Genomic DNA, 15,784 nt, shown 5'->3' on the forward strand with positions numbered 1-15,784 from the left:
GGCCTCATTGCACCTTGCCATCTCAGTGGCGTGTTACTGAAGGGCAGTTTGGGTGTTTTTGCTCTATCCCTGGGAACACTGCATATTTTTTCTTTAGGATTTGGCTGGGCTGCCTCTTCCCTAGGCCTGGAGTGATCCACTTGGTATTTAGTAGATGTTTTTTCCTGTATCGGGATAAGGTCCCCCGAGCAATCCACTCAGAAGCTGCTTGTCGAAGCAGCAGTCCTTATTCGGGTTTGTAGCTGGGGCAGTGCCGAGTCCCCTTCCTGCATGTCGTGTTAGCTGTGCCTTGCTGGTGTTGGTTTCAGCATTTGCCCCAGGGCTTTGCAGCGTTCAGAACTTTTATAGTCCTCCTTAGGCATCTGGGAAAATGTTGTCCCGTCCGGCAGGGAGAACAGTTATTGCTCCTTGCTCTTGTTGGCCACCTGATTTAACTTGCAGCTCATGTCAAAAACACTTACAAACGTGTGTCTCCCCTCCATGTCTATCCAGCGTCCTGGGAACTCAGAAGAGGACTTGAAGAAGAGCCTTCTTGTCCTTGCTCTTGTTATTACTCCCTTCATATCCTCATCCTCAGGGATCTGGTTTCCAGGAAGGAGTCCAGAGTCACCTCATCCTCTAGATCAGAGGGCAGCAGTGCAACTTTCTTCCCTCTCAGATGGTCTCCGTTGATTCGGACTTCTACTCTGAGCACACTGGGCAAGAGCAATTGAGGCCAGTACCTGTGCTCTGCAAGTGGCCAGCAACAAGTGCCAGAGGAACGTAGGAATAAGGACAAACACTGCTGATATGTCTTGTCATGTACCCTGGGAAATACCGCTGCAGAAGGCACACAGCCAGGAGGTGCCCCTGGTCCTTTATTCCCTGTAGGTGATGTCTATACATACTCCTCAAGGACTCACGTGTTTACGCAAGAATCACTTGCCTTTTCTGTAGGAGGCAAGTGTGGTAGAGTTTGTTAGAAGTGACCTGTAAGGATGCAGTCAGTTCAGAAATCAGATTTGGTGTTGATAGGAGCTGGACAGGATGACAGACAAGGTTTAGACTCTGTGTAGTATGCTTTGTTGCATCTTACAGCCGATTTCCCCCAGAATTCTGCATTTGGACTGGCTTATTGCCTTGGCAATATCTTTTCCCGAAAATTCATATTTTTTAGTGTTTTGCAGATCTCTACTTCTATCGATGGTCCCACCAAATCTGCCGGCAAGCATGCATTCTTATTAAATGCTGTTCATTCGAAAATCTCTTCTTTAGCTGAATTCATGTAATGGCAAAACTAAAGATCAAGTGAGCTGGATTTTGTCAAAGCTGGTAGAAATGCATGAAGATGGTCGTGGGTGTAGGATCGGATAGGAGCACATCCTTGCAATTGTACTGAATTCCAGCTAAGCAATAAGAATTAAAGACCCCTTTGTATGCCAGAAAGGTTGAGTAGATAAAGCACTCTGGGAATGCAGATATCTATCCTGTAGATTATGTAGCAGAGACATTTTGCCAGTTTTTGTCTAGCAGAGCAGAAGACTTCTTACTGGGCTCTTGGCTCCTCCATGTGTTACATAAAGATCTGCAGAGCTCGGAAGGCAGTATGTTGTTTTAAAAATAATGCAGTAGAACCCAGCTAGTAGCATGGCTTTCTGTCTGCATTTCCACGGAAGGCTGCTGTCTTTTCATCTCTCTGCTTGGTTCACTTTCCTTCTGCTCATTTTTCTTGCTGCTGTTAAGTTGCTTCTCTGTTGGTTTTTTTCTTTTTCCTCAGCCTCGAATCCTGTCATTAAAATCCTGCTTTCCTCTGCATTTGGTTTTAAGGTCCTCACTCATACACTTAGGGCAGCACCTCCGTTGTCCACATATTTTTCTTTGGACTTGTCTCCTACATTTTCCTTCCCCGTCCTGGAACTCACTCTCATCCCATGTTTTCTATTTATTTTCCATCAGGCTGTTTGTCTTCCATGAAAGGACAAGAGCAGGTAAGAGGAGTGAAGAGAGAAAAATTAAAAGCTAATATAAAAATGAAAACCTACACGTAGTTAAGTGAGTGACTTGTTACAGAGCATATTTAAGCACAGGGCATATGGTATGGGCTGAACCATGATGCTCAGAAGTACCTTATGGAGCAGAAATGCCCCATATAGTTTGGAGAGCAGTTTAGTGGGCAAATAATCATATGCAGATCTCTCTTGTTTCATTGTCCATGCTTTTCCCCTGGTCCTGGGAAGAGTTCAATCAGTATTTCACCTTTGACTGCAAAACTCATTTACGATAACGGTAGCTAGACCCCCAGTTTCTTCCAAGATGTTGCTTTTCAGCATCATAGTGGTAGGAGCCATCTTTTGTTTGCAGCAGTCAGGCCCTGTGTTTAGGCTGACGTGCAGAGGGATCCTGGCTGGGGCAGGGAGTCATGGCAACTCCTTATTTGGGTGACTGTTTTGTTGAGACCATCCCCTCCTGCCCCCCTGCCGCAGAGCTTATATGCACTGTGTCAGGGATGCTGGAGCCCTTCCAGGGCTGAGACTAACTGAGCTGGGCCGAGAGCCTTGTGACACCATCGCGCACATGGGCTGAATGAAATCTAAAGAATTTAAAATCCCAACTAAATGTGTTGGGACAGAACTGCTGCAAAAAATGTTGTTGTTGAACTTAATTAGCAGCACCAAGTGAGCAGGTCCTACTGCCTCAGCGCCCGAGCACAAAGGGAGCACGTCAGGTCATTGCAAGGGCAACAGGCGAATAAAAAGGGCAGGATGGAAAAAAAGACCTAGGCCAGGAGCGTGACACAAGGAGAACTGCCAGCTTCCTAAATGCTTGTTCACAGCCAGCTTTCCAGAGAGGCCAGAAGGCTGGGCTGCTTTGGCCGATGAGGATTATATACGCCTATGGTTGAGTTGGACTAAGCTTATTTTCTGTAAATATAGGTTGATTAAGCAGGAATCATGATGATTCTGAGCTCAGCACTGCAGCTGCGGCAGCCTACCTGTGTAAATGCAGTTACTGGGAGAGTCACTGAAGCTGTAGGGTTTGTGCTGCATTTCAAAGCCTGGAAGCAAGGGGTGTTGGGCGGTCTGTTTTGGAAATGGCTGGAGAGGACTGCTAACTCCATAGCTATCTCCTGCGCTCAGCACAACAAGCTCTGCTACTGGTTTGGGAATGAGAAAGTTATGAGCAAAGAGCGTGTCAGCCCTGCAGCCCATCCAAGCAAAAGGGAAGATGTTTTTGTTGACTCGAGCTGACTGTGGAGCTCGTTATTCCTTGAATTCTTGCAGTCACAGTGGGATGACCCACAGAAAGATGCTGTAGGTCAGTATGAGGTTTGCTGATTAAAAGCTGCTGTTTATGCTGTGAAAAAAGTCTGGGGCTTTTACTCCTACGCGCCTGCCTGGGCACATATTTAGTCTTTTCTCATATAGATTCCTTCTCGTATAAATGGATAGCCTCTTCTGTCCCTTCCTACCCGCCCTCTCTGCCTCAGCCCATCACTTCTGCTGGCACAGGAGAAACTCTGGGGAAGAGAGAGGAGCAGCATGTCCTGGCTCATGTGAGCAGGCACCTACCCTGGGCTCGTGGGTTCCAGCCGTAGCAGAAGGTTGTTTATTGTCGTGATGTTGGCAGCTCCAGCTGGACAGGGTGACCACAGGCCGTGCTGCCTGCCCATGTCTGCGGGCACCAAGGTGCAGGCGGGAATGAGGTTTGGGCTGTAAGAGAGGAGAAACCTGTTTGCAGATATTTTATGGATGTGCAAAGGATCTCACTTTTGATGACAAAACAATTTCTCCTACTGCAGAAATTTTTTAAACGTGGCTGTTCTTAATTAAATTTCACACGGAGGACTTCAGGACTACCCTTGCGTATTCATTCTTGGACATGATAGGAGAAAGGGGTCATTTGTGTTAGAGTAATGCTGTATAGATTTACGGCACGAGCGTGACAAAGAATGGTTCTCATGTTATCCAAATGATATAGGCTACATTGCTGAAGATGGGATTTAAAACTGTTTCAGAGCAATAGTAAAAATGTTCAGTATTTCTTACATATTTCTACACATTCTGTCGGTGATTTTAGGGAAGATGAACTGCTACCAGATAGGGAATTCCTTGTTAAGCAAAGCAATGCAATTGCTAGGAAACTAGGAGATACCAGCTTGCCCAAAACACAGGGAGAGGAAACTTTTCCTTCCACCTCCAGACTTCACTGGAGTTTTAGGTCAGAGAACACAGCAGTGGAACTCACCTTTTTCCCTCTTTGTAAAGTAAATGCAATGGGATTAAAGGAGGCAAGGGCCAGAACATTGCCAGTAACTCCCTGCACACAGAGTTTAGTGGGATTCAGTCTCCTGGCTAAATAAGGAGTCTCGAGGAGCTGTAATAAGGCTGGATTACAAAATAAAAATGAGTATTTTTCATTTCCTCTCTGAGAGCTGCAGTCAAGATCCCTTAGAATATTTAGGAAACTAATCTGTCCATTATGATTACTGAGCACAGCCTGAAATCTCTTTTTTTCCCTTTTTAATAGCAGTCTGTGCAGCCCGTGTCCTGAGTTAGATATGAATCTTCACTTGTGTCCTTAATTGTGCTGGTACGTGGCATCTTTGTTGTGCCGTGTAGGCAAGCCAGAGAAGAGCAGCAAGAAATAGGGTGGCTCCAGTGGGCACAGGAATCCCTCTCCGTCCTGCTGTGAGCAGGGTCTGCGACCAAGCTTGCTGGGGAAAGCTAGTGCGGGTGGGTGAGGGGGAGGATGTATCCGCCCCCACAAGGTCCAGAGAGTTGGGGTTTCAAGGCCAGCATTTACAGTATGCAGCGATGAGCTGCAGGAAGAAATACGTAGCCTTCCTGACTCATTAACGCACCCAAAGCTTGCACTTCACAGGGCACAGCTCTGACACATTTTTATTGTGCTACAGTATATGCGCTATTTCAAAACTGTCTGATTATTTGAACTAGGATAAAACTCTCTTGGTAATCTGAGGTCTCTGGAGATTAGGACTTTTTTTTCCCTGGCATGTGTTCCTTGCACCCTTACTCAAGTGGGTGATGTCTCCAGGCGTAACTGCAGTATATTCAGAACTATCATCTTGCTTATTTTCCCAGTGGAAAGTTCGTTTGTGAAATCCTGGTTTGGGAAATAGTCAAGTGACTGGGGATTTTGTAATTACATTTGTAATATTGGAAGCCTGATATAGATTTCTCAGATGGCTATTTTGCTTGTCAGTCAGTTTTGATCGGTGATGATGTATGTGTCAAACTTCTTTCACTCAACTGGGAAAAATGGCTAAAAACACAGTCTGCCTTTTCAGGTAGCAGAAAAGCAAAGCATGGTCGTCATGTAGTCTGTAGATCGTGGACTATAGCACAAAGTTTTTTCGGAGTGTAGCATTCAAATACAACTGTTTTTTCTTTTTGAGCAACTCGCTACCCCCCTCAATAAGGCATAGCAAGGCTATAGCAGTGTTGCTAGTTCATAAATTATTGTGACAAGTTTGATGGGATTTGGCAATAGAGAATTCAGACGATGGCATTCATCCGTTACCCAAAAAAACCTCTAATTTTTATTACTTTAAAAAAAATAAAGTTGTGGTCCTTGTTCCTCCAGAGAAGGGCCTGGTCTTGTGACCCAAAGGTCCCTGAAAATCTCTGTGTGTGTGTGTGTGTGCGTGTGTGTGTGCCTGAGAAACTGTAGTTTCTAAGCCTGTCTCATGATAGCTGAATGAGGCGGGGGGGTTGTTGGCAATACTATCTGTCTCACAGGGGAGAGGAGCAGCCAGCTCTATTTATAGTTCAGAATCACTGTCAAATGCTGTCTTTCACAGCAGCTTTATAAATGGTGCAGGACAGATCTCAACTGGCACAAGTGAGCAGAAAAAGAGAAGTTGTGCCAATTCACGTTAGTCAAGAGAGTTAGTGAAATCCTCATGAGGGTCGGACAGCACTTCAGAAACACTCAGCAGCACTTTGCTGAACCACTGTGACATGCATCTGCAAGTACAAATATTACTGCAGATGGCATTTGATCCTCTATCGTGCCTCCAGGGAATGCGCTGCCCCTGCTGCAAAGTGCTGTGCCCTGCAAGTAACCAGGGCTGGCAGAGGTGGTGAAAAATACTGGACGTGGAGAATACTCTTCATGACAGGTGGACTCAGGAGTTTACCTTCTCATACCATAACGTTTTATAAATTCATCCTAAAATTAACTCGTAGTGGGCATCCTCTTGTGCTCAATGGAAAAATGAGGGTTAGGAGTACAAAACTAAACTAATACCATGACAGAAGTAGCTTACCTTGGCTTTTAAACCCAACAGCTAAATGACACAGTAACATCCTCGAGAGCACTTCAGTTACCAGGAACCTAATGGCAGGTTTAGGTATAGATAGATGCGGATAGGGGTGCAGAGCCCCTGGGTGACCATCTCAGGCCTTTTTTCTTCTCCCTCCAAACTGCCACGAATAAGACTTGAAGCTCCAGCAGGAAGGAGGGTTGGTTAAGGCAAGTAAAAGCACTGTGTGGGAGACTAAGAGAAAATCACTTCTTGAAAACAGACTCGTGAAATTAGGCTTAGCCAAATGCATGGAAGATTTGAGGTCTGCTTCCCTGCTGCTAGTCATGTCTTGAGTCAAGAGAAGTAGAACCAGTGAGAAATATTGTGAAAGCCACATCCTAGTCTAGCCAGCATCCTTGTGGTTTATCTGCTTAGTCACTCCTCTGTAGGAGACATCTGTTAACCGCAGAAGGTCTCAAAGCAAAGTCTCTTATCTAACAATACCCTTTTTAAAATGTGTTGTTTCTCTCTTACTCTACTGTTGGGACTGGTTGTCTCCTACCAATAAGCTCTTCCTAGTCCCAAGGATGGTTGATTGCACGTGCTCATGGCAATGGCTCGAAGGTGATGTATGCAGTACCAAGATTCCAGTCTACAGTTTGTGAGTCACTCATTCACTGTGAGCTTTTGGCAGTTTTTGGTGGGACAGACCTAACAGCTTCCTCTAGAGCTATTCGTCATTGGCATGGGAAGCATTGATACCACAAGCCCCCAGGACTGGACATACTGAAAAACAAAGAAGCTAAAGGAGAAGAGCCGGCTCTGAAGAGCCGTGATGGCGGTGGGTCAGAGCCACTGGCTGCGCACCACTGCCAGCTTGCTGGCTGTCGGTAGCCGCTTGCAGCTACTCAAGCTGGGAGATGCCATTGTTCCTAGGTACTGAAGGTTTAAGTCACATTGGCCGTAATTTACAGGGAGAAGAGAAATGTCTCTCTAGTATAAATAACTGGTGGTGCAGATAGCCACAAATGCAAATGCAGTTACTACCTTTTTGCCTTTCCAAGCATACATGGATCCCGGGCTCCTCTGCTTTCTTCTCCTACAGGGAAGGTATTAGAAATGGTGTCTCTGTGGGCAACAGTGTCACCTCTTCTGAACTGTTGGGCAGCATCAGCCACTCGACTCCTCTGAGGCTGAGCATAAGTCAGCAGAATTTTGCCTTGCCTTCCATTGTCACAAAAAATAACCTTTTTTTCCAGGATTAAGCTTAGTTGATTCACAGAGGTGTGGCAATTGCAAATAATTAAAACTGGATTTTGGCACAAAAGAGTTTGCTGCTGTAGTTTTTTAAGCCTTTTCTGTCTTCTGATTTACATCAGGACTGACAAATATTCATCCATAATCTCTTCAGAACAGGCAGGAATCTGTGCCAGGGCTCATTCCAAATGTGCCTGTTACTTTCAACAGGGAGGTTGTCCCCATGTCAGACAGCACTATAGGAAGGGATGGTCAGTTTTCCCTTTATTCATCTGATCAATGTTTTAGTTGCCTGTCTCCATACTTCTGCATCCATCAGTTGAAGGTACAGTGAATTACCTTTCTTGCTCTGTGCACAATAAGGCATTTAAATGCACCAGTAATTTAATCCACACCTGAAAACACGGCCAAAGAAGTTGAAGGTCAACTTAAAAATGTTAGAAATGCTTCGATAAGGAATCTCTTCTTCCTTGAAGGTAAAATAATTCTTGCATTTAGGCACTAAGAACTTTTCACATACCGTCCTTTCACTCATGCAGAAACTCAACAAATCAAATGCATGCTCAGGTGCAGAATCAGACCAGAATTTTAAAGTATTTTTACTAGTGGAAATCACTCTTTATTTGAAGCATATTTAGTTCTTCATCATACTACCCAGTGTCTTCAAACCCAGTGGATTTTATTATCCATGTTAGCTAACTAATTTATTTCCAGGATCTTTCTCAAAATCCATAAGAATTATACATTCCTTTTGATATCAAAGAGCATTTGTAAGTATTTTTGTTTGCCCTGCAGCTTGAATGTAGTTGTGTGGGTTTATAAGGGAAAATTCCTTCCTAGATACTTTGCTCCAGGACCGCTTCTCGGGGTTCAGAGCTTGATTTGTCTCAAGGACCAGAAGAAAGAAGGAGGATCTAGTATTGCTTAGATGTGCTGAGCTTTGCAGCGCTGAGGACCCTCATCTCTTGGCAATTAGCACGCACAGCCCCTGGCACCTTGTGTCTGGTAAAGAGGGGTTCGAGTAAATGAGTAACGGTCGGTTACAGTGACTTGATTTGCAAAACATTGACGTTAAAACTGGCCCATCTCACTCCATCTGTGTGCTTTGGAACGAGACCAGGAACTAAATTTAGCTGATCTTGGCTGCAGGGTGAGCATAGCTGTTGGTCCTGCCTACAGTGCTCACAGTGACCTGCTCTCCTTATCGGTTTACAAAGAGGGGAGCTTCCTGTTGGTTTTCAGGCATTTTGAATGACATTTGATAGGTTTGCTCTGTTCTTCTCATGATCACTTTGACATAAGTGCAGCACTGCCTTTCCTTCTTATGCCTCGCTTCAACCTTTTTTGGTTGTGGATAAATGTTGCTCAGCAGGGCAAGCAGCTGCTCAGTTTGGCAAAATAGCTGCAAAATAAAAGGGATGTCAAAGTTCTTATCTGCTTTTTAGTGTTTAAGCCTCTAAAGTAACTGGATACCAGCTTTCAAGTTTCTCTTCTAACTCTCATGTCTAGAAACTTGATGCTTCTTTACAATAAACATAGTCAGAAGTCTCATTCCAGGTAGTCAGAGACTTCAGCAAAGTATCAGGTGACCTGTCCCAAGGGGTACTTGAGTGTGGCTGACTTTCAGTGTTTTTCTAGATAGCAGCAGCAGGGTAGCAAAAAATGGCTTACACCAGCTCCGTGCCACCAAGGAATCCTCTCTGATCCGGGCTAAGTAACTCTACAAGGCGTCTGAAGAGGACTAAGTCACCTTCCTGGCTGCATTCTAATCATACCTCCAAAAGTTAGAGGTTGTCTAACTAGATTATATTTGAATCCTCTTTTCTGCAATGGTAATTTTCTTCATTAATTTCCCTCTTTAACGAAAAGAGCTAATACTTGAATTGTAAAGATCTCTTGGACTGGTACAGTGCAGTACTGAAAATACTGGATTTTGTGTCAGAACAGACATAATGAGGTATTACTGACTGATATTCCAGGAAACGATTTGTAAAGGAGAAATTCCTTTCAGCATTCACTCTAGTTATCGGTGATGAAGTGACAACTGAAAAAGCAACATGGTAAGAGTCTCCTGTTGCAGCCTTTCCAAGTGAGAAAGGGGGTTGCCTGTAGGGCCAAGTCAGAGCAGGTAAAGAAAAACCACACGGAAAATAAAAGACTTCTTTCAAGGCAATTTTTCTGAAATTTCTGTAACTCCGGTGATGCTCTTCTGTTTCTCCAGCAATGCAATTGGTCCCCTCGTTGCGCTCTGGCTTATCTACAAGCAAGGTGGTGTAATGCAAGAAGCATCAACTCCTGTCTGGCTGCTGTTTTACGGAGGTGTTGGGATCTGTGTGGGTCTCTGGGTCTGGGGTAGAAGGGTTATCCAGACCATGGGCAAAGACCTCACTCCAATCACACCATCAAGGTAGGTGCACAGTTGCCATTACAGTTGTGTGAACTTTGTGTGAACCAATCTGAGAAATTGCTGCTCCAGTGTTTTGTTGTAATGCAGTTTGCTGGATTTGCTGTGCTTTGGTTTTAATGACAAGCTGGCTTCAACTTCTCCGTCTTTCTAAAAAATTAAAGAAAAAAGAGGAAAAGGAGAGAAAGAAGGAATGAGAAAAAGAGAGAGAAAGAGAAAAAGGAAAAAAGATAATGCTATAAACTAATACTGACTGCATTTGAGGCATAGGAGTCTACGCAAACAGAGTCTTCTGCTGGTGTCCTAATTAACATGGCAGAAAGTGGATTTGGCAGGATTACAGTGCCTTTCCCAGTGTGCTTCAGACTATTAAAACCATATATTTTATTACAGTAATTTTTGTCCTTAATGCATACTCGACCTCTGCTGGTGCTTAACCAAATTACTAATTAGGCATGATTCACCGCAGTGTAGAGTGGTAGAAGTCCCTGATGCAATGAGCCGTGCAGCCGGGTTACTACAGAGGACTAGCCTGTGCCGTTCCCATTATTCAGCCCTTTCTCATTCTCTTAACTTGTTCCTATGACAAAAATCAGTCGGAGATAAAACAGTCAAAAGAAGAAACGGGTAAGACTTTGGCACGCTGCATGGTATCAGTCCGAGCTGATGCAAAGAGTGATTGTGAAGTGTTCTCTTATGCTTCCCGCAGTGGATTCACTATTGAGTTGGCTTCGGCGTTCACAGTTGTGGTAGCTTCCAATGTTGGACTTCCTGTCAGTACTACACACTGCAAGGTATGCCTTTGCCCAGCGACTGCAGTCAAGGCAGTCTGGACTGTTCATCTTAAAATTGTGTCGCTCGAGCCAGTGGATAATGGCATGGCGAGGGGAAAACAGATGCTCGTGGAGGACAGTTAGGCAGAGGTGCGTCAGCGCACCTCAGTCATGCCAGCAACGCTGGAAAATAATCAGGCTTCCAGAAAATGCATTGGAGTTGTCACAGTAAAGTCTCTGCAATTGGGCACAGCGTGAACTCCATAGCTGCGGTTAAAGAAAAACAGCACGTACAAAAATGTGACCTCATTTTTAAAGCAAATGATTACAAGGAAGAACCTGGTTTCCTCCAGCAGTGCCATTTGAACCTGGTCGGGAAGCATTTCTCCCTTGTTCAGAGGCTGCGCACCATTCATCATTTATACTTGACTTTCTTGATAAGTGCATGGCATGGGACTTCCTGCATATAACTCTTTTACCACAGGTTTTCCATCTGTCTTTTTTTTTTTATTTCTTCACAGTGGATTTTGCATTGAAGTAATGTGTGCGCTAACGGTACTTGTAGCCTCAAATGTGGGTATTCCAATAAGCTCCACCCATTGCAAGGTATTGGAGTTTGCAGTGATCACATCAGTAAATCACATCACTAGGACAAACCATAACAAAACACGAGAGATACCGATTGTTGCAGATTGCCTTCACTGTGCGATGCGCCGTGCAGACAGCGATCGCAAAGTAATGACGACCGCTTTTAGAGCCGGTACAGCTAAGCAAAGTCAGCGTTATAAGTGATTGCACAAAAGTCTGGAACGTCTTTCTCCCCTACGTGACCGTATTCAACTAATATAGACATATTAAAATAACGTAGACTTGTAGTTTGTGTGATCCTGGTTACACGTATTTTAGAGCCACCTGTATGAAAAACACTGCTACATCTTGAAGCTAATATTTTAATGTCTCTCTTCTCTTAAACCAACCTGTCCTCACTTTTGTGCATTATAAATCAGAATCTGGCCTTTGAAATTAGTTCTTTGAACAAGGTTGTTGGCTTTTTTTAGGGGGGAAAAAAAAAAGACCAGTTTGAAGTACAGATACAGGCTGGGTAACGAGCAGAATTGAATTGTGTCTTACGATAATCCTGTGTGAGAAGACATTTATATTGCTTGTAGGCAGCTAGGAACATATAGACATTTACACTGGTGGAAGGACATAGTGGGAATTTTGTTCCCCAGGAAAATCTCAAGTCAGATATCCCATCCTTCTCTCCTTTGCTTCCCATGGACTCCCAAGCTCTTGGACGTGCAGAGCTCTCTGTATCTCTCACCCTCTGGTAGAGTGTGGGGAAGCTCCTCTGAAATGAGAGACGACAGAGCGGCAGAGGCCTTCTGCTTCAGGACATACCACCAAGCCCTGCAAGAGCCAGATCCCGTAGGATTCGCTACTGCACCCTGGGGACCTGGGAGCCTTTCCAGCTCTGGCTGGGGCTGGAGCAAGCAGGTTTTCAGAACTAGCTGCTCCATGGCACAGCAGGTGGGCTGGCAAGGAGCCGGGCATTCTTGCCTGTGACATTGACCTGGTTTCCAGTGACAGAGTCAATGAAATCCACACATCCTGCAAAATGCCCCAAGTTGGTTCAATTGGCCGCCTTCTAGTGAAAACCATTTCTTCAGAAAGCCTTCCTCTAATGCAAAATCATTTCTTTCTTCTGCTGTAGAGCTCTTTGAGAAGCAGCCAAGACTGAGCTGCTCTGAAAGGCTGTTCAGATTCCCTAGCATTGGCCAAACTCTGGTTCCTCTGAATCAAGCAGGGAGGGGAAAAATAGTAACATGATCCAGTTCTAAAAATGCTAACCTGAAACCACCTCCCTTTAAGCTGACTGATATATCAAATGCATGATGGAGAATTTGCCAGGGAGAATAATACCACTTTGATTATCCGAGTTGTGTGCTTGAAGCACTTCTAGCCAACTATTGTAAAAGAGAAAATACACTTTGGTGCAGACAAATAGACTGAATTTAAAAACAAAATGTCTTGGAAGCCATAAGCTAACGAGGGGGTGGCATTAGGAGGCATTTATTAGCCCAATGCATTTAAAGGCTTGGTCTTTTCTAATTGCAGAGCAAAATAATTCTTTTTAAAAAACCACTTCCATAAAAGCAGTTAATGTGGTTAGTCTGTGTCTGTTCCCTGTAGTTTGGTGTATCATTCTTAATGGGAAGATCCACTTAGCAGTAGGAGTACATTGTCCTAGGATGTCACATTATTATAAATGACTTTGCGTTTCAGCAAAATGAGATTCTGAGTTGAAAGACCCTAAGTGATCAACTCAAGATAAAGCAAAGACTTGTAGTAAGTGTGTTCCTTGTTTTCTTTGAGGACCCAGTGAGGGAATAAAAGAACAATTATATATAATCTGTACTATGGGAAAATGCCCTTCTGACAGTGCTGTCAGCCATTAAAGACAGAAATGCCTTCTTAAAAAACAGAAGAGTTATTTTGCCCTAGAAAACAAAAAGAAATGGGTTCAAGGTGAGCCTAGTCCTAAGCCTCTAGCATGAAGGAAAGGGAATTATTCTTTCCTCCAACATTTGCTCCACAGCAAAATAGCGTTTGCTAAAGTGGGAGACCTACTGAAGGGGTGTCAGTCAACTGAACGTGCAGCAACCAGATAAACCGATGGCAAAGAAGAAGCAGTGTGAAACACCTTAGGTGGAGGGAGACATTTTCAAGGTGAAACGAATGAGAAGTAGAGACCAGGTGTGAAGGAAAGCACTGAGCAGCTGTTTTCAGGTCTTGGAGCAGATGTGGTAACAAACTGGAGGTTGGTAGCGGGAAGAAAATCATTAGCTTCTGAGGAAGATTCATCAAGCCGTCTCAGATCAGGAATTGCATTTGGTCCTAAATCAGAGGCTTTGTTCTACGTGAGAGAGCCACCACCCAATATGCCTGTCCTAAATACAGCCCAGCAGCTTTTCCATGCTCGGTGCCTGCTGAGAGGCTGAACTGCACCTTTGTCCTTGCCACGAGTCAAAGGAAAGAGGAAAGTCCCTCTGAAAGCCTCCAAGTCAAGAGGGCCTGAGGGAAGGACTTAACCTTTTGAGCCTCCAAAGGAAGTTGTGAGTCTGAACACAGCAGCGACATTGCTCTGCCCGCAGGTGGTTCAGCCTCCCTTGGGATGTAGCATTGAAAAGCTGCTGTGGTGTGAATGCTTCACCTTGCCTTTCTTGCTGCCCAGGTAGGCAAATGATCATATTGACTCTTAGGCAGCAGCTGTTTTTTACTCTTAAGACATGAGATGTAGAAATAAACAGGCATTTCTTGGCAGTAAGAGACTGAGTGTGTTCACATATAGATAAAATTAGAGAGCAGGAGTTAAAAGCTTTTTCTGTGCAAAATCGACTTTGCTGAAGTCATACTGTCAGCTCTATTTTGCTGTTATGATTTTGGGGTTTTGAAAAATATTCTCTGTTGCTATGATGAAATCATCGTGTTCTGTGTGTTGTTATGATGTGCCATTGCACAGGAACAAGAGAGTCGAAAGCATTTCTGTAACGCTTTAAGCAGAGCATACTGAAGGCAAACTGCACTGGTTTCAAACCAATCTCAAAGTAGACACCATCGGAAACGCGCAGACGGTGTAGTGTCCCTACACCCAAGTTTTAGCTACTTTTCTAACCTCTAGTCCATCAAAATCACTATTAATAAACTAAACTCTAATAATGTGGAAAACAGATTACCAATGCCATCATTGCTGGTACCTTTTACGTTTCAGGAAGGACTCGGAGATGATTGTACACAGACTGTAGAGCGCTCAATGGGCAGTGCTTCTTGTTGCAGGCATGACAGACATGCTAAGGACATGCGAAATGTAAAGCAGAGCCCAACAGCTGAAAAATCAAACACTGTTTCCCCGGGTTAACACTTTGATATAGTCAGAAGTGTGGGGTTGCTCTTAGCTGGGCACCTCCTCAATAGACTTGCACCTCCCATAATACAGAATAGCATATTGTCCGCTCAAGGGGTATTCAGACTAAATATTATCTAACAGGTTTCCTTGTTGGATCAGGCTTCAGACCGGGGCCTTTTCAGTCCTAGAGTATCCAGTTTAGTATTCCCTTGTTCTGTGACAGGCACTTTTGAGAGTCTTATTTCCCTAGAGTTACAGGGTCTCTCCAAAAATAAATGTTAAGCAGAGTTAGAATTTACACAGGTGTTAACAAAAGATGCGGGCTCCAGATCCCCATCCTGCCTCTCCCTGCTTCCCCGTCCTCCCAGCATGTATTATTTTCCTGGCTCCACACATGGGGAGCAGCCCATCTTCTAATCTATAGGCAGGGATTGATAATCCCATTAAGAAAACAAGCAGGGAAGAGGAGGCAGGGATGGCATTTCAGGGAGCACAAGCCCGGCTATGTCCTGGAGTTTCTTTTCCTTCAAAACTGGATATTCCTTCCACATTTCTTGCTGCTTTACCGTGTGCTTTGAATAGACTTGCACTGTTTTACACGCTTTTCTTAACAACACAGAGGGCTTCTTCCATGACAGAAAGAAAATGCAGTGTTTCTGAAGTTTTTGCATCATTTTTCACCAGAAATATTTTCCTTAAAAAATAATATGCTGGGTGTATGCTTGAGCCTATTAAATGAAAACGCATTTGAAGGAAGAAAAGGCTGTAGCTTTGCCCATGCCACAGTGTGTTTTCTCGTCAAAACACTGACCTGCCTAGCTGCCCTGGTAGCAGATGCTTCAAAGGATATTTTGGTGGTTTATCCATTCCCCACCTGAAGCCCGACCTCTTGATGTCCATGCAGCTTGCATGCCCTATAGCATCGGACTGATGTCTTTGTCCACAGGGAGGATTTTTAGCTCAGGATACTTAGCTTGGCTGGCTGGCCCAGAAGGGTTGGTTTTCCTCAGAGAACTCGGACTGATGAGTTTGATGTAGGGCAGCACTGTCTGTCTGCCCTCTGCCAAGTTATCGTTGCTGTTACAAGGAGGACTCAGCTGCTTACATGGCCGTTGCTGTCCTGTCATAGCCCGCAGTACTGAAGTACATAGGTGCTGTTTGGAGTCAGCTCCGTATGCCAGGCTACAAGCTGCAGA

The 15,784-nt window shown here is 44.4% G+C and overlaps 1 protein-coding gene across 1 annotated transcript in view; it reads left to right on the forward strand.

Moving 5' to 3' along the window:
- The window catches only part of SLC20A2 (solute carrier family 20 (phosphate transporter), member 2), a 38,807-nt gene that overhangs the window by 21,200 nt on the left and 1,823 nt on the right, over positions 1-15,784 (forward strand). The window contains exons 10-11 of the mRNA XM_010131881.1: positions 9,726-9,911; positions 10,618-10,702. Of these exons, the coding sequence (XP_010130183.1) occupies positions 9,726-9,911; positions 10,618-10,702 (271 nt within the window). The remainder of the gene's footprint in view (positions 1-9,725; positions 9,912-10,617; positions 10,703-15,784) is intronic.

Source organism: Buceros rhinoceros, unplaced genomic scaffold (assembly GCF_000710305.1).
Source record: "Buceros rhinoceros silvestris isolate BGI_N320 unplaced genomic scaffold, ASM71030v1 scaffold4322, whole genome shotgun sequence".
Classification (NCBI taxonomy): domain Eukaryota; kingdom Metazoa; phylum Chordata; class Aves; order Bucerotiformes; family Bucerotidae; genus Buceros; species Buceros rhinoceros.